Source organism: Marmota marmota, unplaced genomic scaffold, assembly GCF_001458135.2.
Source record: "Marmota marmota marmota unplaced genomic scaffold, marMar, whole genome shotgun sequence".
NCBI classification, from domain to species: Eukaryota; Metazoa; Chordata; class Mammalia; order Rodentia; family Sciuridae; genus Marmota; species Marmota marmota.
Genome location: NW_026000174.1, coordinates 43,499,028 through 43,523,491, shown reverse-complemented (window position 1 = coordinate 43,523,491; position 24,464 = coordinate 43,499,028). Strand labels below are relative to the sequence as shown.

Here is a 24,464-nt window from a genome sequence, read left to right as displayed (position 1 = left end):
ATATCGCGAGGATTGAACCTAGCATCTTGTTCATGCTAGGCAAGAACTGTCCCAAAGCTTGATTGTACCCTTTTATACTTCCATTAATAGTTTATGAAGTTTCTAGTTTCTTACATCCTTACCAACACTTAATATTATGTGTCTTTTTGATCATAGTATGTCGTTTCATTTTCCCAGTGTTTTGTCTTAAAAATATCAAAACTTATGAGTTCAAATAATAGAACAACCAACACCTTTATACCCTTTACCCAGATTCACCAATTATTAAATATTTGTTACATTTTCTTTATCTCATTGAATGTAATTTGTAAGTATTACAATACTTTACTCTGAATTACTGTAAGCATGTATCTCCTAATAACAAGGACAAGGATTTTCTCCTTCATAGCTTTGGGAAGATACAGATTTGGGAATATCATCTATACTCATCATTCATATTACCCATTTATCCTCCAAATGTCCTTAGTAGCTATTTCTTTTTCAATCTAGAATCCAATTAATGTTCATATATTGCCTTAATAGTCATATCTGTCTGTTGTCCTTTAATTTAGAATAGTCCCCCTGCATTTTAAATGATATTAACTAACATATTACACTTAAATATAAATAGACAGGTAGGGATCACCATCTATTTGAGAAAAACATTAAAGAGATGAAAAGTAAACAGGAATAAAGGAACTGGGACATAAGGGCCAGAGGGCTGAAGGCACTGCAGGGGAATAAAAGAGCTGAGGTCACTTAATCTGTATTAGTTTTGAATGTGGTTGAGGCTCCTTGACTGTAGCTTCTCAGGTAAAGCTCTTCTTGATCCAGACACCTGTGAACTAAAAAACAGATTATCTGCTTCCTCCACATCCCATACACAGTGGTGTGAGAGAGGCAGGATAACCAAAATAGACACTTCCATTCAAAAAGGAGAGAAAGGGAGGACATTAGGTCATAGCATGCCTGAAATACAGGTGGGCTTATGTTATTAGGGGCATAAAATAATGTTCCCTAGTCCTTTTTGGGGGGAGGGTACTGGAGATTGAACTCAGGGGCACTCGCCCACTGAGCCACATCCCCAGCTCTATTTTGTATTTTATTTAGAGACAGGGTCTCACTGAGTTGCTTAGTGCTTTGCTGTGGCTTTGAACTCACGATCCTCCTGCCTCAACCTCCTGAGCCACTGGGATTACAGGCATGCGCCACTGTGCTCAGCCTCCCTAGTTCTTTTTTTAAAAATATTTTTTAGTTGTGGTTGGACACAATACCTTTATTTATTTATCTTTATGTGGTGCTAAGGATTGAACCTGGTGCCTCACCCATGCTACGCGAGTGCTCTATCACTGAGCCACAATTGTAGCCCCCTAGTCCTTTGTTTTTATCTTGGCCTTAACCTCTGGAATTTTTTAAACTAATTTTTAAAATTTACATATGACAGTGGAATGCATTACTATTCATATTACATATATAGAGCACAAATTTTTCACATCTCTGGTTATATACAAAGTATATTCACACCAGTTTGTGTTTTCATAAATGTACTTTGGATAATGATGTCCATCACATTCCACTGCCTCTGGATTTTTGGCTCAGCTCTTAGAAAGGCTCTTCCTTTTCCATGAAAAATGGCTTCTGGAATGAGAAGGAGATTATGGGGATAGGATTAGAAAGGGCAATAGGGAGGATGGATACCATCAAATAGGATGGATATCATCAAAGTTCATTATATGCCTGTATAAAAATGTTACAAAGATATTCATCATTTTGTACAATTAATATGCACTAGTTGGGTATGGTGGTATACACATGTAATTCTGGCTGTTTGAGAGGCTAAGGCAGGAGGATTGCAAGTTTGAGGCCAGCCTGGGCAATTTTGTGAGATTGTTTAAAAAAAAAAAAGTGGGGCTGGGGTCGCAGGTCAGTGGTAGAATATACCTGAGTTCAATTCCCAGTGCAGCAAAAAAGAAAAAAATGGCTAATAATTACAATGAAAAATGGAAAAGAAAGAAAGAGAGAAAGAAATGGCCTCGAAGGGGGCATTATAACTCAGTGGTACAATGCTTGCTCCATTATGTGCAAGGCCCTGATTTAACATCCAGTAATGCAAAAAAAAAAAAAAAAAAAAAAGACAGTTCACAGTTCACAAGTAAGTAGTTTGCCTTGTTTCCTTTGGTAAAGGCCTTTAAAAAAAATGCTGTGCTAAGTCCTTTTTTGTTCATGCTGGCAGTCATCCTGCCAGTACAATTGAAAATAACCCATATCCCAAACAAACACAAAACTGTCTGGGTTTCTTGTGAAAATTTTCTCTAAAGCCATATCCATAATTCTTTTTAAGGTAGATTATTTTCTACCTTAGGCATGTCAGGCTGCTCTGAGCGAATGACTTTGAGAGTCTTATGTAGTAAGGGCGCCTTGAATTTTCTGTGGTCTTAAAAGGCCTAATTACCCTTACCCTTGGTTTGATATTTATTTTGAGTTATTTCTTAGTGGAAAAATTTTTGCTGATTGGAGAGTCTAGAAACGTGGCATGGGTTTTATTTTCCATCTTAGTTATCTTGGATCTTTTGTATTTTCTCCAAATTTGACTTACAAACCTGAACTATTTCTTCTTTAATTCATCTCCCTTCTTATAGCTTCAGTATTCAGATTTTTAAAAAAGCCAATTTATACTTCTTTTTTTTTTAAACCTGGGGGCTGAGGTTGTGGCTCAGTGGTAAAGTGCTCACCTAGCATGTGAGAGGCCCTGGGTTCGATCCTCAGTACCACATAATGATAAATAAAGGTATTGTGTCCATCTACAACTAAAAAATATTAAAAAAAAATAAAATCTGGAAATCTTCATGATCAGATCCAGAATTTAATGGAGTGTATTTTATATCTGAAGTTATTTCATGAAATCTTTCAAGACTCTAGTTATAGTTTCTTCATTTCCTTCCGGTTTCCATAAGAAGTCTTTCTGTTACCCTTCCGGTCTTTGCTTACCATGCAGACCTAAAGCCAGTGCCACCTATTGTAGATTTTTGTTACTGCAGCCTTCTATTTCCAATACTTATTTCTGTATTGGTTACCTATTGCTGTGTAATAAACCACCCAAATTTAGTAGCTTAAAACAATAATTTTTTATTTCATATTTTGTGGATTGGAATATTTGTCTGCTGGTTTTATGTATGTTTTTTCATACAGGTTTATTGAATTATGGATTTTCTTAGGGCTGAGCTCAGGTGGAAAAGGGGAAACTTCTGGGTCTTGTTCTTCACATGGTATGTCATCTCAGACTATGTCACAGGATGGTGATCTCTGGGGAGCATTCTAAGAGTTCAAAGGTAGAAACTGCAAGACCTGTTGAGGCCTACTTTCATACTACTTTCCGTAATTTATACGTTATCAATTCTGACATATTCTATTAATGAAAATAAGTCATAAAGCTCACCTAGATTCAAGAGGGTTAAGAAAAGTGTCTATGTCTGGATGGGCGGAACAACAAAATCACATTTTAAAGTGATATACGTATGAAATGGTAGGATTTTTTGCCCATTAAACAGTATATAGCTATTGTGATTTGTGCTGCTATAAACATTGATGTGGCTGTGTCCCTGTAGTATGCTCTTCTTAGGTCTTACAGCCACATCAATGTTTATAGCAGCACAATTCACAATAGCTAGAATGTGGAACCAACTTAGATGCCCTTCAATAGATGAATGGATTAAAAAATGTGGCATTTATACACAATGGAATATTACTCAGCACTAAAAAATAATAAAATCATGGAATTTGCAGGCAAATGGATGGCATTAGAGCAGATTATGCTAAGTGAAGTTAGCCAATCCCTAAAAAACAAATGCCAAATGTCTTCTCTGATATAAGGGGGGTGACTCAAAATGGGATAGGGAGGAAGAACATGAGAAGAAGATTACCACTAAATAGGGAAGAGAGGTAGGAGGGAAAAAGAGGGAGAAGGGGAGTTGCACAGAAGATGGGAGGAGATCCTCATGGTTATACAGAATACATTTATGATGTTGTAATGAGAAAAAGAAAAAAAAGTGTGTCACATTAGATTGGATAGAGAGAGGATGAGAGAGGAGGGGAGGAGTAGGGAGGATAGGAAGGGCAGCAGAATAGAATAGACAATATGATTGATGTATGTACATTCCATGTATGTATTATATATCAAAATGCATTCTACTGTCATGTATGACTAAAAAAATAAATAAAAATTTAAAAAACAGTATATAAACTATATGACTAATCACTAGATAAAAGAGGTGCTTGTATTTTTGAACCAAAAACAGGATGCTATGAGGGAAAAACCTACTCTAATGTAACATAAAAGAGCTCTTGGGTACAAAAACATAAAGGATTTCAACAGAAAGATTAGAAGATAAAGTGGAGGGGATCTCTCAAATAGCAGAACAAAAATATGATGAGATAGAAAATAGGAGGGAAAAGATAAGAAAATTAGGAAGTCCAGAAAGGTAATACAATGTCTAACTAAAGGGAGTTCCAGAAAATGGGAGGATATTATTAAAAGAAATATCTAGGAAAACTTTCCCACAGCTGAGGCCCAATTATCAATTAAGCTTGGGGTTAGAATAAAGTACTCTTGTACAAATTGTTATATATCTAAAAGCTTAGCTTCAGTTTCATAGAAAATAATTAGAGGTTACTCTTTGTCAAAATGAGAAAAAAGCAAAAATGAAGACATATGAACCAGGAAATAGTAGTTTCATCACAAAGTATCAATAATGTACTCAAGCACATTATATGATAAAAATCATCTAATGTGTTAAAAAAACATGGAAAATTTTTGCTATGTGACACATTTTTTTGGAGAGTATTTGGAAAAAATAGACAATAGGTATAGAGCCAAATAAGAAATAGAAAATCGGTACTTGATTATCTTTGTGTGCTGCTGATTGTCCTTGAAAAATTATTTGTGAAGATTCTTTGAATCCTTTGCATAAAGTTACATTTCTGTAGAAGGAATTTTTACTTGCATCTGCAAGTTTTTTTTTCAGACATTACCAAGGTGAAAGTATTTTAGATTATATAAATAGGTCAAGGTTTCTCTCACCACCTTTTATAATACAAAATTTCATGACAAATTCATATGAAATTAAAATTAAGGTTAATGTTTTCTAGGGGTTAAAGATGGGGGGAAAGGAGTGGGTATGGCAACAAAGGGAGCTTGAAGGAGCTTGAAGGGAGCCTGTGTTGGTGTTAGAATTCTGTTTCTTGATTGTGGTCATAGTCATGAAGTTATGCCTGTGATAAACTTTCATAAAAGTAAATATACACGTTTGTATGCACATACAAATGAATGCACATCTAATTGGTAACATCCTAAATTCTGGGGATTGCATCAGTGTCATACACAATATTTTATTGTCCTCTTGTTATACTACAAGATGTTAACATTGGAGGAGGTTGCTTGAATGGTCCTGTACATTGCTTTGCAACTACTTCCAATAATTATTTGACGATGAAAATTTGAAAAGGAAAGTTTCTTGAAACCTGACTCATACATTTTTCTGGATTGAGAATATGTTAGGTACCTTGGTTTTAAATAAAAAGCAGTTACCACAGCCTCCTCTTGCAATTTTGTTGAGTTTTTAAAGGTCATGTTACTATTAATTAGTGTTCACACAATCCCTTGCATAATAGCTTTATGTCAAGGCAAAGTTTAGGAAAAGAATTTGCATTTATCTTGGCATGCAGGAGCTATGAAGGGTCAAACCTTGCCTGCAATATGAGGAACACAACTTCTAAGAGACTGGTGTTTAAGGGCAGAAAACTTCTCTGAGGAAACCTGGGTACCAGAAAAATCCTTAGCTATGGAGAAATTGAATAGAATATTGCTGTTAAGTTTAGTTTTTGTATGAAAGATGGAGTAGGAATGATAAAAAACTGTATGTACTATCAAACCTGGAAGATTATGGGATACAGATTGTTACATTTTTGTGGTAACTATATTTTTACTTGGAAAACAGATTTTTTATTTGAAATCTTTTTATATTACAGGAAATAAATGTTACTATGGAGAACGATTTCAACACTGAGTCATCATCATCTGCCTTTACTCTTCAACATTCTTCAGAGACAATGTTTTCCATTCAGTTATTAGATTTCAAAACAAGTTTACTGGAAGCAGTAGAAGAATTACGTATAAGAAGGGTAAGTTCCTTTTTTGAATTTTTTAAATAAGAGAACTTGCTTTTATCCTTTTTTTTTTTTTTTTTGGTTATTGCTTCTCAAGGGGGAAAATAAGAACCCAAGAAAATAACCTCTTGTTTAGAAAGAAAATATGCAGTCCAAATAATGACATAAAAACACAGCAATTAAGACAATGACCAGGGAACAGGAACTAAGAAAGATCTAGAAACTAAAACAAACAGGATAGGGATTTTCAGATTGCTATATAATTAATAAGTCAGGTACTATTGATGGGGCCACTAGGGATACATAGATAGCACTGTGGTTAGATGCTCTGCAAATTGAAATAAACTGCTCTTGGTGAGGTTACATTTTTTTAAGATAGTATGGTAGGTTCCTGTAAAAATGATTAAATAGTGAAACAAAGCAATATATGATTAAGTGACAAAATAAATGTATGTAGTAAGTATTCTGAGTTCAAAGAATCAAATACCCTTAGTTTTTAAAGTAATAGCTGAAATTTTAAAAAGGAGATACCTAATATATTACCTGTAAAATATCTTGGTTTCAACAGGAAATCTATATTGTGTAAACCTCGTTAAAAAGCATTTAATTTCTGAGATTGTGTGGAACTGTTTTTTTCTTGAACTTCTGGGGATTGCACCTGCTAGGCAAGTGCCCCACAACTGATCCTAGCCCTCTGTGGATCTAAATTTGAAAAATACATTTTAACTCTGTAGGATGATTGGTGTTCAAAGGGTTTTGAAGAGAAGAAAATAAACTATAAAATTATTTCAGTAGTGATCCAGTAGTATATTTACTAGGACTTATACATGTCTATGAAGATAGAACAAAAGAGGCAGAAGAATTGATAGATAAAGTAACTTCCTGAAAATAAACTACAAGTGAGAGGAAACAAAGATCTGAAATAACATATTATATGAACCTTGTTCTGGGATTTAAAATTGGTGAAATTTATTGTTATAATAAGAAAATTTAAATATTACAGTGCTCATCCTATATAAAGCTACTTATTGGTGTAACAAGAATCTGTTAAAGGAGAAATTTTTCTGAAAAATGGTATCTTTGATTAAGTGTTATAAAGAAATATTTTTGCAACATTAATTTAAAATGTTACTTTTTCTAAATGAAACAACTTTAGGCCACTATTTAAAATTTAATATTTTTTTTTATGTTTTAAACATTTTATTGTGGTCTGTTTGTATTTCCAACCTGTTTTTCAAGTCTATTCAGATGTTTTTTACTTGCTATCTAATCTTTACCTAGAGTTTTTAAGTTTCAGTGATTATATTTTTCATTTCTAGATATTCCTTTGAAAATTGAAAAAAATTAATACAGTGCCAGCCAGAATTGAATGCAATGGTTTTTGGAACTTGGCAGGATGATTCTAAAGTTATATCTGTAAAAAAAATGCATGAGAGGTCAGCACAGTGGTTTATGTCCCAGCTACTCCATAGGCTAAGATAAGAGAGTTGCTTGAGCACAGGGAGTTCAAGGCTAATCTAAGCAGCGTAGCAAGACCATGTCTTTAAAAAAAAAGGCATGAGGATAGCCAAGAAAAATTTCAAAACAGTGAATTGTTACTTGCTCTATCAAATATATTAAGATAGGTTCTAATGCAGTAACAAAAGTGTGACTACTGAAGAAATAGAAAAATTGATAAGTGAAAGAATAAATCAATCTAGTGGGGGCAAAGAACAGTCAATAAATGGTATTTGGACCATTTATACATGCCTCAGACACAAAAATTAAGCTCAGGACAAAGAAAAACTAGGAAAAAAAATACAAATGCAAGGAAAAAAAAGATACAAATAATAGATGAACATTTAATTTTGTTGTTTGATCGAACCCAGGGGACTCTACCACTGAGCTACATCCCTATCTATAACAGGGTGGCTAGCACCCTGACAGAGTAGGTTCCTGCCCAGGAGGTGTGAGCTGGCCTGGAAAATAAAAAGTCAGCAATCAGTAAGAAATAAAGACAAATCCAGAAATTAGATATATAAAGTGGAATGTCTGATGGGTCTTCCAGTCCTAATGGGAACTGGAACTGAACAACTGACTAAAAGGCCCCGATTCTTTATTTAAGAGGGATTACATCAAAGGCAGGCATAAGGTTTCAATGGGAGGAGTCTTGTTTTGGTGCTTGCTTCTCTGTTGTGGCAGGGGTCTTAGAGTAAACAGGTTTTTTGGCGTTTGAGAAGCTACACCCATCTTCGAGAGGCTGTCTGGCTCCCATCTCCAGAGCTGAGCTAGAACTTGAGTGGTGAGCTAGACAGGGCACCATGTGAATCAGGTGTTCTTGAACCAGTGGATTGGTTCCTCCTGGGAGTTTCTGATACCAGGCTTCCCTACTTAATGGCTGGAATATTGCACAGTCCATGCATGGGTCATGGATGGCTTCCAGCACTCATCCTTTTTGTTTTCTTTTGAGACAGTGTCTCCCTAAGTTGCTCAGGCTGGCCTGGAACCTGTGATCACTCTGCCTCAGCCTCCCAAGTAGCTGGGATTAACTGGTGTGCATTACTTTACCCAGGAAGAAATAATTTTTATGGTCTTGGGAATAGATTATCCTTGGTAAAGGAAAAGATGACGGATACAAAAATGATTAGCCTCTTTGGAATTAAAGCCACCATAAATGAAGTTTTTTAAAAAAAAGTGGCTGAGAAAATATCTGCAGCATGTGAAATGGGAAAAGAGATCAATACTTATTTACAATATATTCCTATGGATCAAGACAACTCAATAGAAAAATGGATAGAACAAAGAATAAAGAATACTCAAAATACAAAAGTAGCCTTACTTTATTAATGTTAAAATAAGTACAAATTAAAACAAAAATGAGATATTTTTGCTTCCCAATTTGGAAAATTATTAAAAAGATTTATACATTTTTGGCCCTCACTGCTGCCTTCTCATGAGCTGGGAGGCCTGGGCTTTCTAGGCAAGTAAGGCTGTGGTAGGCACCCATGTTTTCTATGCAGAGCAGGCCAGGATTCCAGGATGGAGCTCCCTGAGCTGCTTAAGTGAGTAGGCCTCTAGGCAGTGGACCAAGGGCTGGTGCCTAGGTGGTGCAGGCCTGGCTCACCTCTGTACCCACACTGTTGGGTGAACCTGAGAAGCTCTTTACCAAGCTTGACCACATTGGCAAGGACTCATTTGGGGAGGTGTACAAGAGCATCAACAACCACACCAAGTAGTTAGTGGCCATCAAGGTCATTGAACTAGAGGAGGCGAGAGATGAGAACAAGGATATCTAGCAGGAGATCACCATGCACAGCCAGTGTGACAGTCCCTCTTGATGGGCTTCTTTGACTTCTACCTGAAGAGCACCAAGCTGTGGATCATCATGTACCTGGGTGGGCGCTTGGCACTGGACTTGCTGAAATCGGTTCCAGTGGAGGAGACTTACATTGCCATTATCCTGCGGGAGATTCTGAAGGGCTGGGATTATCGGCACGGAGTGCAAGATTCACTGAGACAGCAAAGTTGCTGGTGTCCTGCTGTCAGAGCAAGGCAACGTGAAGCTAGCAGGTTTCAGGGTGGCAGGGCAATTCACAGCACATGCAGATTAGGAGAAACATGTTTGCAAGCATCCCTTTTTGGAAGGCACTCGAGGTTATCAGGTTGGCCTAAGGCTGACATTTGGTCCCTGGGCATCATGGCCATAGAACTTGCAAAGGGGGAGCTACCCAATTCCAGCCTCTATCCCATATATGTTCTGATTCTGATTCCTAAGACCAGGCCACCCTCACTGGAGGGCCACCATAGAAAGCCCTTCATGGAGTTTGTGGAGGCCTTCTTCAACAAGAACCCCCTGATTCTGACCCACTGCAAAGGAGTTGCTAAAGCATAAATCAAATGCTGCACCAAGAAGACCTCCTTTCTCACCGAACTCATAGACTGTTACAAGCTTGGAAAGTCTGAGGGGCATGGCAAGGAGTCCAACATTGATAGTGAGGCTGAGGACCGGGAGCAGGGTCCCATCTGGACATTCCCCCTGACCACCCAGCCAAGCCGACATAGCAAGCTGTCAAGGGGACAGCTGCCAAGGGGCCCTGCCATTTTCATTGAAAATCTGGATTGGAAAAACAAAAAGATTAATAAATTCCAGTGTTGGCAAGTTTTCAGGAATGAGTACTTCTTATCTTTTATTTATTGATGTAAATTAATACAGACCATGAATGAAAATTCAGTTTATCTGTCTAAATCAGAATTTAAAATTTTATGATCTTAATTAATGAACAGTTTATATTTTTTTCTAGGATAATTCCTTGTTTGGGCTAACTTGGGCCAAGATTTTTCTTTAATAATATTTATTATATCATTGAAATGGGAAAAAATTATAATCAAAATATCGGTCAGCAGGGTACACAAATGATATTATTACATTTGTGACTTCTGATGAACCATCCTTCATGCCCTAGAATAGATCACTCTCATATTAACTTAGATCTGGTCACATGATTTTCTTAGGCTAATAGGATATTAGTTAACATGAAGCATTATAGACTTGACACATACTTGAACCTTGGGGCTTATCATCTTGGAAGCCATCTGCTATGTCATAAAGCTCAGAATAGATTATTGAATGATGAGAAGTTATATAGGAGGAGACATTAGAGAGTGAGAGAACATCGTGATCATTCTAATCCCAGCCAAACTACAGTATGAATGCATGTGCATAAGTGACCTTATCCATGCCCTGTGAAACAGAACTTCCCAGGTGAGCTCAGTCAATGTACAAAATTGTGAGATTTAATAAATTTTTTGTTATTTTAAACTGCTAAATTTTGATGTAGTTTGATATGCATAGTTAGATGACCAAATCAGATATGTGGACTATTCTATAATTATGAAAATTAATGAGTTAGGTACATACAGACCAACATGGAAGATGTGTGTAATACAGAAAATCTTTCCTTTATATGGTAGTGTGGGACCATAAAAATGCCTCTGAAAGCTGAAACCATGTGAAGTGATTTTAAAAATAAATGGTAAGGGAGGGAAAGAGGAGATTCTGGGGAATGATATTGGCCAAATAATATTGTTATATTGTGTTCATGTACACATATGTAGCAAGTATTATGAGCTTCTATGTACAGCTACAATGCATGAATAAAATATGAAAAAAACAAAATGGTGATGAAAGTGTGATTATTTTGTATTTATTAAAAACATTTGTGAAAACATAATGTCTTTAGTCATAAATATAAAAGGAAGTAAATAACCAATGAAAATATTTAGTACACAAATAAATAATAAATGCAATTTAAAACAGAAACATTGAAAGATAAAGGTTTTTTGATTAAAAACTTATCAAGATAGTTTAAATTGTGTTTATCTTATTTTTTCTTTTAAAAATACATTTAATTTTAAATATCAATACATAATGTACATATTTATGGAATAAGTGTCATATTTTAGTACATGCATAGAATGTGTGATAATTAGTTCAGAGTAATGGACATATCCATCACTTTAAACATTTATCATTTCTTTGTGTTGGGAACATTCAGAATCCTCTCCACTTGGCAGCAATATGGATGGCACTGGAGGACACTGTGTCAAATGAAATATCAGTCACAGAAAGAAAAATACATGTTTTTCACTAATGTATATGGAAGCTTAAAAACTTGATCTTGTGAGAAATAGAGAGTAGAATGGTGGTTACCAAAATCTCAGAGTTGGAGAGATGGAGACAAGATGGTTAACAGATGCAGAAGTTCAGGTGGACAGGAGAAATAGTTTCCAACATTCTGTAACATAGTAGAGTGACTATGGTTGACAGCGATTAATTGTATATTGCCTTATTCATTTTTATTTTTTGGTACTGTGGATTGAACTCAGGGGCACTCAACCACTGAGCAACATTCCCAGCCCTATTTTGTATTTTATTTAGAGACAGGGTCTCACTAAGTTACTTAGCACCTTGCCCTTGCTGAGGCTGACTTTGAACTCACGAGGCTCTGTCTCAGCCTCCTGAGCAGCTAGGATTACAGGTGTGCACCACCGTGCCCAGCCTATTACCTTATTCTTGTTGTATAACTTAGGATATGAAGTAAGCATCATTTTTCTACCTTTGCATAATACTCCTGTCCAAGATTGGATTAGCTTCCTACATTTTATCCCTATAGTTTCAATATTGTGAAATATCTTTGAGTTTCTTTAATATGATGTCTTTGCAAGTCACTATTTCTCTAGGACATCTTTAATCTTTTCACCATAGTCACTTTCCTTATTTATGTTGACAAATTCCCCTTCTCTGTGTTCCTCTGCCTGCGTATCTACATTTTCTAGAATGGTCAGCTATTTCTTCTATAACACTCTTATTTGATTTGAATTTTACTCCTTGTGTTATTTTTTCTTTCTGTCTCCATTTTGTTCTCTCTCCCTATTTCTTTCCCCTTTTCTCTCCTCCTTCTTCCCCTCCATCCCTGCTCCTCCTTTTTTTTTTTGCCACACTTTCAGTGGCCTTCTTATTGATTACCCATTTTTTCTAAAATTTCACGTGGAGTTAAAATTGGGACACTATAAAGATATATATATGTATATGAATACTTGAATTTTTATTGTAAATGTAGATTGAATAATAGAAAAACAGTGTCCAGTCACTGACAGAGTGTAATAGAAGTGATATGATTGATCATTGATCATGTGCATGTATGTTCTTTAGTGATTTATGGATTGAAGAGCTAGCAGTAACATTTGTGTAATTATGTGCCATGGTAAATGAAATTTGAACCATGTTGTTGGGGGATTAATGTCCTTAATTAAGCCATAAACTAAAATTTACATATATAAATATGAATCATCTGCATATTAGTCAATGAAAAGTACAAGTTGTAAAAGACAAAAATTTTTAAAATGTTTATATTGCTATAGAAAAAAATTCTTGAAGGATATGTGTTAAACCACTGACCATGGTTACCTCAGAAGAGGGAAGAGATTGACATATCCTATGTATGTGTGCTGTACTTTTGAAGGGAACTTTTGATTTTATATACAGAGTCATAAGTCTTCTGTCACTGTTTGGTCAAGTATAGTGAAAGACAAGTTAGGTACAGTGTTAGATTTTTGATACAATAGAGATTAAATTTTCTGTTTCGGTTGTATTTTATTAAATACACACTCAAAAATTTGCACTTTATTAAAGTTCTGCTGGAATATGTAAAAATAATTTATGTATATTTCTTTTTCATTTTTTATTGGTTCTTTTAAGTTATTCATTTGACATATTTATAAAAATATGGGATATAATTTATTCTAATTCAATTCTCAGTACTTCTGCCTTCCTTCCACTCCTCTTTCCCCCGTTACCTTTTTTCTGCACTACAAATGTGATTTTATATACATATATATGTGTGTATATATATTATATACACACATATATATACACATACGTTTTAAATTAGTGTCTTGTGGCTATATATGATGGCATTTGTCAATAAATGGATGGAACTAGAGACTATCATGGTAAGTGAAATAAGCAAGTCCCCCAAATTCAAAGTTGAATGTATTCTTTGATATGTGGAAGCTAGTCCAAATTGGGGGTGGGGGATTAAAAAAAATAGAAGAAAGATCAGTGGAGCAGATGAAGGGGAATAAGAGAATGAAGGGAAGGAAAGGGAGATGGGACAGGGAAAGATAGTGGAATGAGTTTGACATACATATATGTACATATATGAATAGACCACAGTGAATCTCACTATCATGTATATCCACAAGGTACTAATGAAAAAAACTATATTTTTTTAAGACCAAGAAAAACATTATTAGTTAACATTATTGAGACAGGTAGTAACATTTCAGTCAGGTCTAAGAATTATGTTAGTAATATGTGTTAGTTTAAGATTTGATGTATTTTTGTCTTGTGAAGAGTGTGTTTGTTTAATAGGAGAGTTTTAGAGGGTAATAAGGCATCATTTTGGAAAATTATTCTTGAATCAGGAAAGTTTTTTGTAGTGTTTTTTTCACATTTCCTGAAATTTGAAATTCCTTTACAATTAGATACTGAAAGTAATAAAGTATTAGGCATGCCAAGAGATATTATATGATCCAAACCAATAGAAAAATCAGACAATAAAAATAAAACTGTTTGTGATTTGCATTGGAGGTCAAACAGAAAAGGGCATTTAAGTAGGAAGAAAAATTTTATTATAATACATTGAAGAAATTAGAAATTGAGAAAAACAGAGGAGTATCTGAAGCATTTCACTGAAGAATAGAAATATATAAATAAGAAAATCAAATAGAAATTCTGGAAATGAAAAATATAGTATTCCACATTCTAACTCAATAGATTTAATGGCTCATTAGATAAGTAGAACACAGGATTAGAGGGCTGAGGGTGTATCTCAGTGGTACAGTGCTTGCCTAGCACATGAGACCCTAGGTTTGATCCTCAGCATCAGTGCAAAAAAAATATTATAGAACCAGATTACAGGAGAGAATATTCAACATAGATGAAATACCTTATGCAGATTCGAGAAGCTCTGCAAAATCCATATGGGATACTTACAGAGAAAACCACACCTAGATACTTCATATAACTGAAAACCAAATAGAAAATATAAATAAATAAATAATTCAATGGGCTTTTGGGTAGTCTAAAGTAGCAATGATTTGCTAAAGTTATTGTGAGAGAAAACTGAACAATTAATGGTATAGTATGTGGTAAATAACATTAAATGGATTTCAGTGCCCCATAAAATTACTTAAGCTGTGAGTAGAATCATACCTTTTTCTGATCATTATGATTTGTAGAACATGTATCTTTAGCCTACTTGGAAAACTTATAAAATGGGTATTAGCTACATTCCCCAAAGTAGTATCATTATATGCTTCTTCTATTATAGGATTTTAATTTAATTTCATGCTTTTATTAAAAATTATTTATCTTTTTATTTGGAACTTTCCTTTCTCTTCAGTCTTCAAGCAGTTTTATTAAAGTTTTAAACAAACACTCCTATGAAATTGTCAGTGAGAAAAAATGTATTAAATTTAGTAAGAAAATCCAATCTTGAACTTCAATAAAGTATCCCAGAATATAGAATCCTAAAAGTGTTTATTTTTTATTGGATGCCTTAGGACTACAAGGATTTAAGTGTTTTTTACAAAAACAATAAAAGAGGAGTCATTTGATGGTTTATTTACTCTTTATAACCTTTAGTAAGTGTCATGCTTTTTTAAAGTGCTTGCTTCAGGCTGTAGTTTTACAAGATGGGCTGTGTATTGGTCAGACCTTTTCAATTCTTGACCCTGAACAGATTTAGGAACACAGTATGTATAGCAGGCACATGCCCAAGCAGCCCAAAGTGTAACAGGGTACTTTTACTCTTCTTTTCAAACTCATAATCCACCTCCTACAAAATTGCTCAATTCTGTTTCTTATGTTGTCTAACAAAATACTAAGAACTCCTTCAGATAGTTTCTTGGTGTTATTAGCTTAAAGTATTAAAGAAAAATATCTCTAATATTCATGAAATAATTTTAAATTTAATTAAAAAATCCCTTTCCCAATAGTATTTAAATTACTGTTTTACATTAGTGAACTTAATCAATTATGAAGATTTTTGATATGGAAAATTATTAGTATAAAATATTCAGTGATTCTTAAATTATTTTGTTCATGCAATAAAGATTTCTAGTTTTTAAACTTGAAAAGTTTTATAAAAAACGAGAATATACTCACATATTTAACATAGGTAAATTTTTGAATAATTTTCTTTTTTGGGATGTGAAAATTGAATTCTGAAGTTTTTATAGGAATGGAGTGTATCATAACAAATCATACTGCTCTACAGAATTTATAATTTCTTAAAGATAATATATTTCGGTGTTTAAGAGACTCTGGAGACAGATAATATGGGTTCAAAACTGATTCAACTGTTTACCTGCTGTGTGATTTTAGGCAAATTATTTATCCTTTTGCTACCTCAGTTTTCTCATCTATAAAATAAACACAGTAAGGAGGGGGAAGATGGAAGACTAGAGGATGGATGGACATTCCAACAGTTCCTCAACACTGGACTTAAAAGCAGGAAAATGTCTTCTCAGTGAGGTGACAGTATAATAGATGACAAAGTAGGCACTGGACATTTATCTCAAAACTATATATCTGTACAGGACTGACATTAGTGCTACTCCTGGCTCCCTGTCCCCAATCTAAGAGGGTCTTCAAGTGATTGGGACACTTCAAGATCACAGAGTAGAGATCCTGCTGCTGAGAAGCACAACTCAGCTAAGCAACAGTGAATCTCACCCCTCACATATCTAGCCCTATGTGAGCTTAAATATTACTTTAGTTTGTAGACTGGGGAGACAAAAACCACAAGCCAAAACCTAGGCCCCAAGGTGGAACAGCTAGAGGGGGAACTTCAGGTTCTACCCCTCAATATTTACTCTTACCAAAAACAGAAATCCTAGAATAAAAAAAAGAACTACACGTGTAAGGACACATATACAAGAGGAGGGGAAATCCATCTTAATTGATATGTAAGTCCAGGACCTCTGAAAACATGAGGAAACAGGCAAACAGATCTCCCCCCAAAATTCACAATTCCCATATAAAGGATCCCACAGATATGAAAGAGGATGAAATTGCAGAGAAAAATTATAAAAAAACTGATTATAAAAAAACTGATAATTAAAATGTTCAGTGATTTAAAAGATGATTGAAGGAATGAATCAAGACAACAAATACAGAAGATGAAAGCTTGTTTCAATAAAGAAGTAGAATATAAACCAATCAGGACTCCTGGAAATGAAAGACACACTGAATCAAATTTAAAATTTACTTGACAGCATCTCCATCAGATTTTGTAGAAAATAGAACTTTAGCATACAAAAACAGGACCTCAGTCTGAATTTTAGTGCATAGAATACAGTAAAGAAAAACAAAACAGAATACCATCAGAATGTACAGGAACTCTGGGACAACACCTAGAGACCGAACCTGAGAATCAATGGGATAGAAGAGAACATGGAGATACAAGCAAAGGCATTAAGAACATTTTCAATGAGATAGTCACAAAAAAGCTTTGCCCAGTCAGGCATGGTGGCTCATGCCTGTAATCCCAGTGGCTCCGGAGGCTGAGGTAAGAGGATGGAGAGTTCAAACCTAGCCTCAGCAAAAGTAGGGTGCTAAGCAACTCAGTGAGACCTTGTCTCTAAATAAAGTACACAATAGGGCTGGAGATGTGGCTCAGTTATCAAGTGCTTCTGGGTTCAGTCCCCAGTAAAAAAAAAACAAAAAAACTTTACCCATATCAGAAAGAGATAGACATCCACACACATGAGGTATACAGGATCCTGTATAGACCTAATCAGAAGAGAAGTTCTCCAAGGCACATCATAATCAAAATGTCTAACAAAGAAAATAAGGAAAAAATATTAAAAATTATAAAAAAATTGATTATAAAAAACTGATAATTAAAATGTTCAGTGATTTAAAAGATGATTGAAGGAATGAATCAAGAGAACAAATACAGAAGATGAAAACTGCAAGAGAGAAACATCATATCATATTTAGAGGCAAACCAATAAGATTCATATCTGACTCAAATCAGACACTAAAAGCAAGGAGGGCTTGGAATGAGATATTCCAAGCTCTAAAAGAAAACAGTTGCAAACCAGGATTGTTATACCCAGAAAAGCTCTCCTTCGTATTTGATGGGTAAGTAACTTTCCATGACAAGGATAAACTAAAAGATAAACTGCATACAGAGGAACCCAAAAACAAATTTCAAAACTTCCAAATAGATGAAGAGCAATAGAAGATTGATTATCTCTAAATAAGAATCAAGATAGAATTAAACAAAACAAAAAATCAAAATGGAAGTAAACCACAAACACATATCCGTAATAATACTGAATATAAATGGTCTCAACTCCCAATTAAAAGACATAGATTAGCAGAATGGATCAAAAAAAAAAAAAAAAAAACAAGATCCAATTTTATGCTGTCTGTAAGAGACTCATATCATAGGCAGACACAGACTAAAGGTAAAAGAATGGAAAAAATATTTCATGCAGAGTCCATAAACAAGCTGAAGTTGCTATTCTCATATTTGAAAGAGTTGATTTCAAACAAAAATTTACCAAAAGAGACAAGGTGATTATATCCTGATAAAGGAAACATTCCACCAAGAAGATATAACAATAGTAAATATATGTGCTCCAAATGGCAGTGCAGCCAATTACATTAAAAAATACTTCTTGACATTAAATTCCAGATAGACCCCAATATAATAATACTGGGTGACTTCAACACACCCCTGTCACCAATAGACAGATCATCAAAGCATAAAATCAGTAAAGATATATTCAACCTAAATAATACTATATATCAAATGGACCAAATAGACATATAGAACATTTCACCATAAAACAGCTGAATTACCTTATTGTCAGCAGCCCATGGAACCTTCTCCAAAATGACCATATTCTAGGTGACAATGAAAGTCTTAGCAAATAACAACAACAAAAAAAGATATAATCCCATGCCTCCTATAGGCCCACAATGGAATGAAACTAGAAATTAACAACAGGAAAAATAATAGAAACCATATAAACACATGAAGATTCAACAATACTCTTAAGTGAAGAATATATACAAGATGAAATGAGAGAAGAAATCAAGAAATTCTTAGAAACAAATGAAAACAATGATAAAACTATCAAAATCCCTGAGACGGTATGGAAGCAGTACTAAGAGGAAAAATTTATTGCATTGAATACCTACATCAAAAAGGTAGATATCCAAATAAATAAGCTCATGTTCCACCACAAGTCCTCAAAAAAGAACTAACCTCAAAATTGGTAGGAAGTGAAAAGCATGAGAATCATGACAGAATTAATGAAATTGAGAATAAAAAAACAATACACTGGATCAGTGCAACATAGAGTTGGTTCTTTGAAAAGATAAATAAGATTGATAAACCTCTAGCCAGTCTAACCAAAAGAAAGAGAGAGAGAGGACTCAAATCAACAAAATTAGAGATGAAAAAGGAGAGAAATCATCACAGATACTTCTGAAATCCAGAGGATCATGGAAATTATTTTGAAACTTTATAGTACAATAAACTACAAAATCTGAAAACATGGATAAATTTCTAGACACATATCACCTTCCCAAATTGAGCCAGGAAGATAAAAACCTAAACAAATATCAAGTAATGAAAAAGCTATTAAAAGTCTACCAACAAAGAGAAGCCCAGGTCCAGATGGATTATCAGCTGAGTTCTACCACACCTTTAAAGAAGAACTATTATAATTTTTATCAAATTATTCCATGAAAGCAAAAGGGAAGGAACACTCCAAAATAGATTCTATGAAGCTGGTATAACCGTGATACCAAAACCAGATAAAGACATATCTAGGAAAGAAAACTACAGACCTCTCTTCCCAATGAACATAGATACAGAAATCTTTAATAAAATATTAGCAAACTGCATTCAAAAACATATTACACTATGACAAAGTGGGCTGCATCCCAGGGATGTAAGGTTATCCTACAAATTATAGAGCTATAGTAACAAAGCTATAGAGCTATAGTAACAAAAGCAGCATAGTGTTGACATCTAAGTAGACATGAAGACCAATGGGATAGAATAGAAGACACAGAGACAAAGCTACATGCTTACAACCATTTATTTTGACCATTATAAACCATTTGTTTTGACAAAGGTGCCAAAAACATGTGTTGGGAGAAAAGACAGCATTTTAAACAAGTGGTGCTGGGAAAACTGGATATCTATATGTAGAAAGTGAACTTTAGATCACTATCTTTTGCCCTGCACAAAAGTCAAGTCAAAATGGATCAAAAACTTAGGAATTAGGGCTTGGGTTGTAGCTTAGTGGTAGAGTGCTTGCCTAGCATGTGAGAGACACTAGATTCTATCCTCAGCACCACATAAAAATAAATGAATAAAACAAAGGTCCATCAACAACCAAAACAAACAAACAAACTAACTTAGGAATTAAACTAGAAAACTTAAAACGCTAGAAGAAAACATAGGGCCAATGCTCTATTATATAGATGCAGGCACTGACTTTCTCAAAAGACCCTTAAAGTTCAAGAAATAAAACTAAGAAACAATAAGTGGGATGTCATAAAATTAAAAAGCTTCTGCACAGCAAAGGAAACCATTAAGAGAGTGAAGAGAGAATTTACAGAATGGGAGAAATTTTTTGCCAGCTCATCCTCTGAATGTTTAGAGAACTCAATTGTGTGCATGTACTAATATGTAACAACAAATCCCATCAGTATGTACAACTATAATGTACCAATAAAAATGTGAGAAAAAAAGAAGTATAAAATCTCAATGCAAACAAACAAACTCAAAACCCAAATAACCCAATCAATTAAAGAGCAAAAGAAATAAACAGAAATTTATGAAAAAGAAACACAAATTATCAACAAATATATGAAAAAATGTTCAACATCCCTAGCAATCAGGGAAGTGCAAATCAAAACTACATTAAGATTTTATCTCACTCTAATCATAATGACAATTATCAAGAATATGAATAATAAATTCAGGTGAGGATGTAGGGGAAAAGGCACACTCCTACATTGATGGTGGGACTGCAAATTAGTACAGCCACTTAAGAAAGCAGTGTGGAATTTCCTAAAAAAAAAAACAAAAAACCAAAAAAACTAGGGAATGGAAGCACCATATGACCCAGTTATCCCCTCCTCAGTATTTAACCAAAAGAACTAAAATTGGCATATTATAGCAATAACAACCACTACAGTGTTTATAGTAGCACAATTCACAATAGCCAGATTATCAACCCAGACACCCAGCAATAGATGAATGGATCAAGAATATGTTGTATATATACACAATGGTGTTTTACTCAGCCATAAGGAAGAATGAAATAATGGCATTTGCTGGTAAACGAATGGAAATGGAGAAAACCATGCTAAGTGAAATAAGACAGAAAGTCAAGGGTTGAAATTTTTTTGCCATATGTGGAAGCTAAAACAAAATAAGTGAAAGAATGTTGAGAGCCACAGCTGAAGGGGCCCCAGCAAACTTTCAGACTGCCAGCTGATGATTGGCTCACAGCGGCCCCAGCAACTTCTAGCTGATTGGCTCCTCTGCGGTGATGCTCATTGGGCTGTTTCCCCGCCCTTTCAGACTACGGAGCTGCTCATTGGGGGACTTTTTTTGGCTCCGCCCACACGACCCAGCCAATCCGCCTCAAGAGCAGGAGGAGTGGGGGAGGTTGAGAGGCCTGTGGGAAGCTGGTGGTGGCAGTTGGGCTCTGAGGGTTTTTCCTGAGGAGCTGTTTTGTTTGGCGTGTGTGGTTCTAAAAATAAAGTTAGTTTCTTTTGACAAGTGGCTCCTGAATTGTGCCCAGCCAGACTGCGGTAAAAGAAGGCAGTGTGGGACGGGGATCAGATTTCATGAAGTTAGAAGTAGGGGAATGGGAGGGAATAAAGAGGGAAAGGTAAGGAAATATGGAGTGAATTTAACTTATATATGTATATAAATGTGTCAAAGGGACTATCTCCTTTATGTGTATGTATAAAGTACCAATCAATCAATCAATAAATAAAGGAGTGAAAGGAAGATCAGTAGAGTAGAGGAGAGAGCAAAGGGCGAGGGAGAAGTGGAAGAAAGAGGAGGGGAATGGGAATTGAAATCAAATTCCTACTATGTATAATTATGTCAAAAGAAATCCATATAACTATGTCTAAATATAATGTTCCAATAAACATGGTAAAAATACCTATCTTATAAAATTATATCCCAGATTAATCAATACATAAAAACTGGTTAGGGCAATATCTAGATCATGGTAAGATCTTAAACCCATAGACTCTAAGAAAGAAGTGTATTATCAGACCAACATGATGAAAGCAGTATTAGTGTCTTGCACATTTCTAGTCCAATCAGTATTACTGCAAGTATTACTGCAAGGGATTCTCATCTCTCCTCACTGTATTTATCATGTAGCATACACAGTTAGTTGTGCATTTATTTGCTTCCTCTTTCTATGTTGAAGGAACCCCAATTGTGTCTTTGGTTTCATCTCTCACCAGTGTGAATCAGATAAACCCTTACTGGTTTTAGTTACTTAATGATGGTTCAATGACAGTCTGCTTTCCAACTTAGGAGTTGGCGTGTAATTCAGTTATGGAATGGTTGTGCATTGGGGTGTCTGTTGGGAAGCTTTGGGGAAAGATTTCATTATCTTTTTATTATGAGAGAATATACTTTTTTGACTGCACATTATTCTCCTTTTTTTTCCCTTAATGTCTACAGTTTTGATAGCCATTCTGCAACAATGAGGGGTGGAAAGCCTAAGGAAAATCACTTTCATAATGAAAAAAATAGAAAGATGAAAATGTAATCATAGAAAGATAGGATCATAGCTCTTGATGATATTGAGTCAATTATTGAAGTAACCTATCTTCAGTTTCCTTTTCACTCTTATAAGCCCCTGTGAATTAGGTTTTGTTGTTACTTGTTTCTGAAACCATTTTAAATGAGACAATTTTCAGGAAAGTCTTTGAGTAACACAGCATAAGTATGTGCTTACAAGTGTGTATATGTGGAGCAAGCAAAGAACACATAAGAGAGTCACAAGGAAAATATTTCATTAAAAACACATTTAATCTATTATTATTCTTGGATTTTTCCTCATTTTGTTATGAAAATTATCAAACACACAGCAAAATTGAAAGAATTTCACACTAAATATTTATAATATTGTTAACATTTTTACTGTATGTGCTTGATTACCTAACTATCCCTTTAAAAAATTTTTTTAGTTGTAGATGGACACAATACCTTCATTTTTTATTTATTTTTATGTTGTGCTGAGGATCAAACCCAGTGCCTCACACGTGCTAGGTGAGCACCCTACCTCTGAGCCCCAACCCCAGCCCCCTAACTATCCTTTTTAAATTTTATTCTTTGATAATTTCAAAGTAAAGTGTAGGCACCAGTACATTTCCTACGAAATACCTCAAAATGCCTATCATTAAGCACATTTCACCAATTATTCACAGCTTTTTTCTTCATACTAAATATTATAAACAACAAAATGTACAGATCTTAGCTATTTTGACAGTTGCCTATACTTGTATATTGCAAACCCTTATCAAGATATGTTTCCACAAACAATCAAGAACATGAAGAGAGAGCCTATAGAATGGGAAAAAATCTTTGCCACCTGTACCTCAGATAGTGCATTAATCTCCAGGATATATAAAGAACTTAAAAAACTTAACATCAAACACAGTTGATAAATGGGCAAAAGAAATGAACAGGCACTTCACAGAAGAAGAAATATGAATGGCCAACAAATATATGAAAAAATGTTCAACATCTCTAGCAGTTAGAGAAATGCAATTAATACTACACTGAAATTTCATCTTACTCCAATGATAATGGCAATTATCAAGAATACAAGTTACAGTAAATGTTGACAAGAATGTAGGGAAAAAGGTACACTCATACATTGCTGGTGATACTGCAAATTGGTGAAACCACCCTGGAAAGCAGTATGGAGATTCCTAAGACAAATTTGAATGGAACCACCATTTGACCCAGTTATCCACTCCTTGGCATATACACAAAAGACTTAAAATCAGCATACTATAGTGATGTGGTCGCATCAATGTTCATAACAGCTCAACTCACAATAGCTAAGGTGCCTTCAGTAGATGAATGGGTAAAGAAAATGAACATATACATAATAGAATATTACTCAGGTATAAAGAAGAATGAAATTATGGCATTTGCCAGTAAGTGGATGGAACTGGAGGCTATCATGCTAAGTGAAATAAGCCAATACCAAAAAACCAAAGGTGGAATGTTCTCTCTGATATGCAGATGCTGACTCACAATAGGCTGTGGAAGGGTGAGGAATAGAGGTTCACTGGATTGGATAGGGAGTAATGGGGGGAAGGGAGAGAGGATGGGAATGGGAAAGACAGTAGAATTAATCAGACATAACTTTCCTGTGCTCATATATGGTCATATTTCATTGATCATGTATTCACATGACCAATGAAACTTCACAACATGTACAATCACAGAATGGGAAATTAGACTACAGTTAAGTATGATATGTCGAACCCGTGGAGGGGCAGAGCCGCCCCACACGCCTGCAAGGTAGGCGGTCCTGCGACCCACCGGCAGATCAGGCCCAGCAACGCGCGGAGGGGCAGAGCCGCCCCACGCGCCTGCAAGGTAGGCGGACCTGCAATCCATCAGCAGAACAGGCCCAGCGGCCTGCTGAGGGGCAGAGCCGCCCCCTCCCCCCGCGCCTGCAAGGTAGGCGGA

General features: G+C 35.1%; 1 protein-coding gene and 1 pseudogene across 1 annotated transcript in view; both read left to right on the top strand.

Annotated features, from left to right (window-relative positions):
• Positions 1–6,018: 6,018 nt before the first annotated feature.
• Positions 6,019–24,464, top strand: part of Ccdc73 (coiled-coil domain containing 73) — a 123,519-nt gene continuing 105,073 nt past the window's right edge. The window contains exon 1 of the mRNA XM_015504950.2: positions 6,019–6,156. Coding sequence (XP_015360436.2) covers positions 6,019–6,156 — 138 coding nt within the window. The remainder of the gene's footprint in view (positions 6,157–24,464) is intronic.
• LOC107156544 lies at positions 9,397–10,318 on the top strand (annotated as a pseudogene).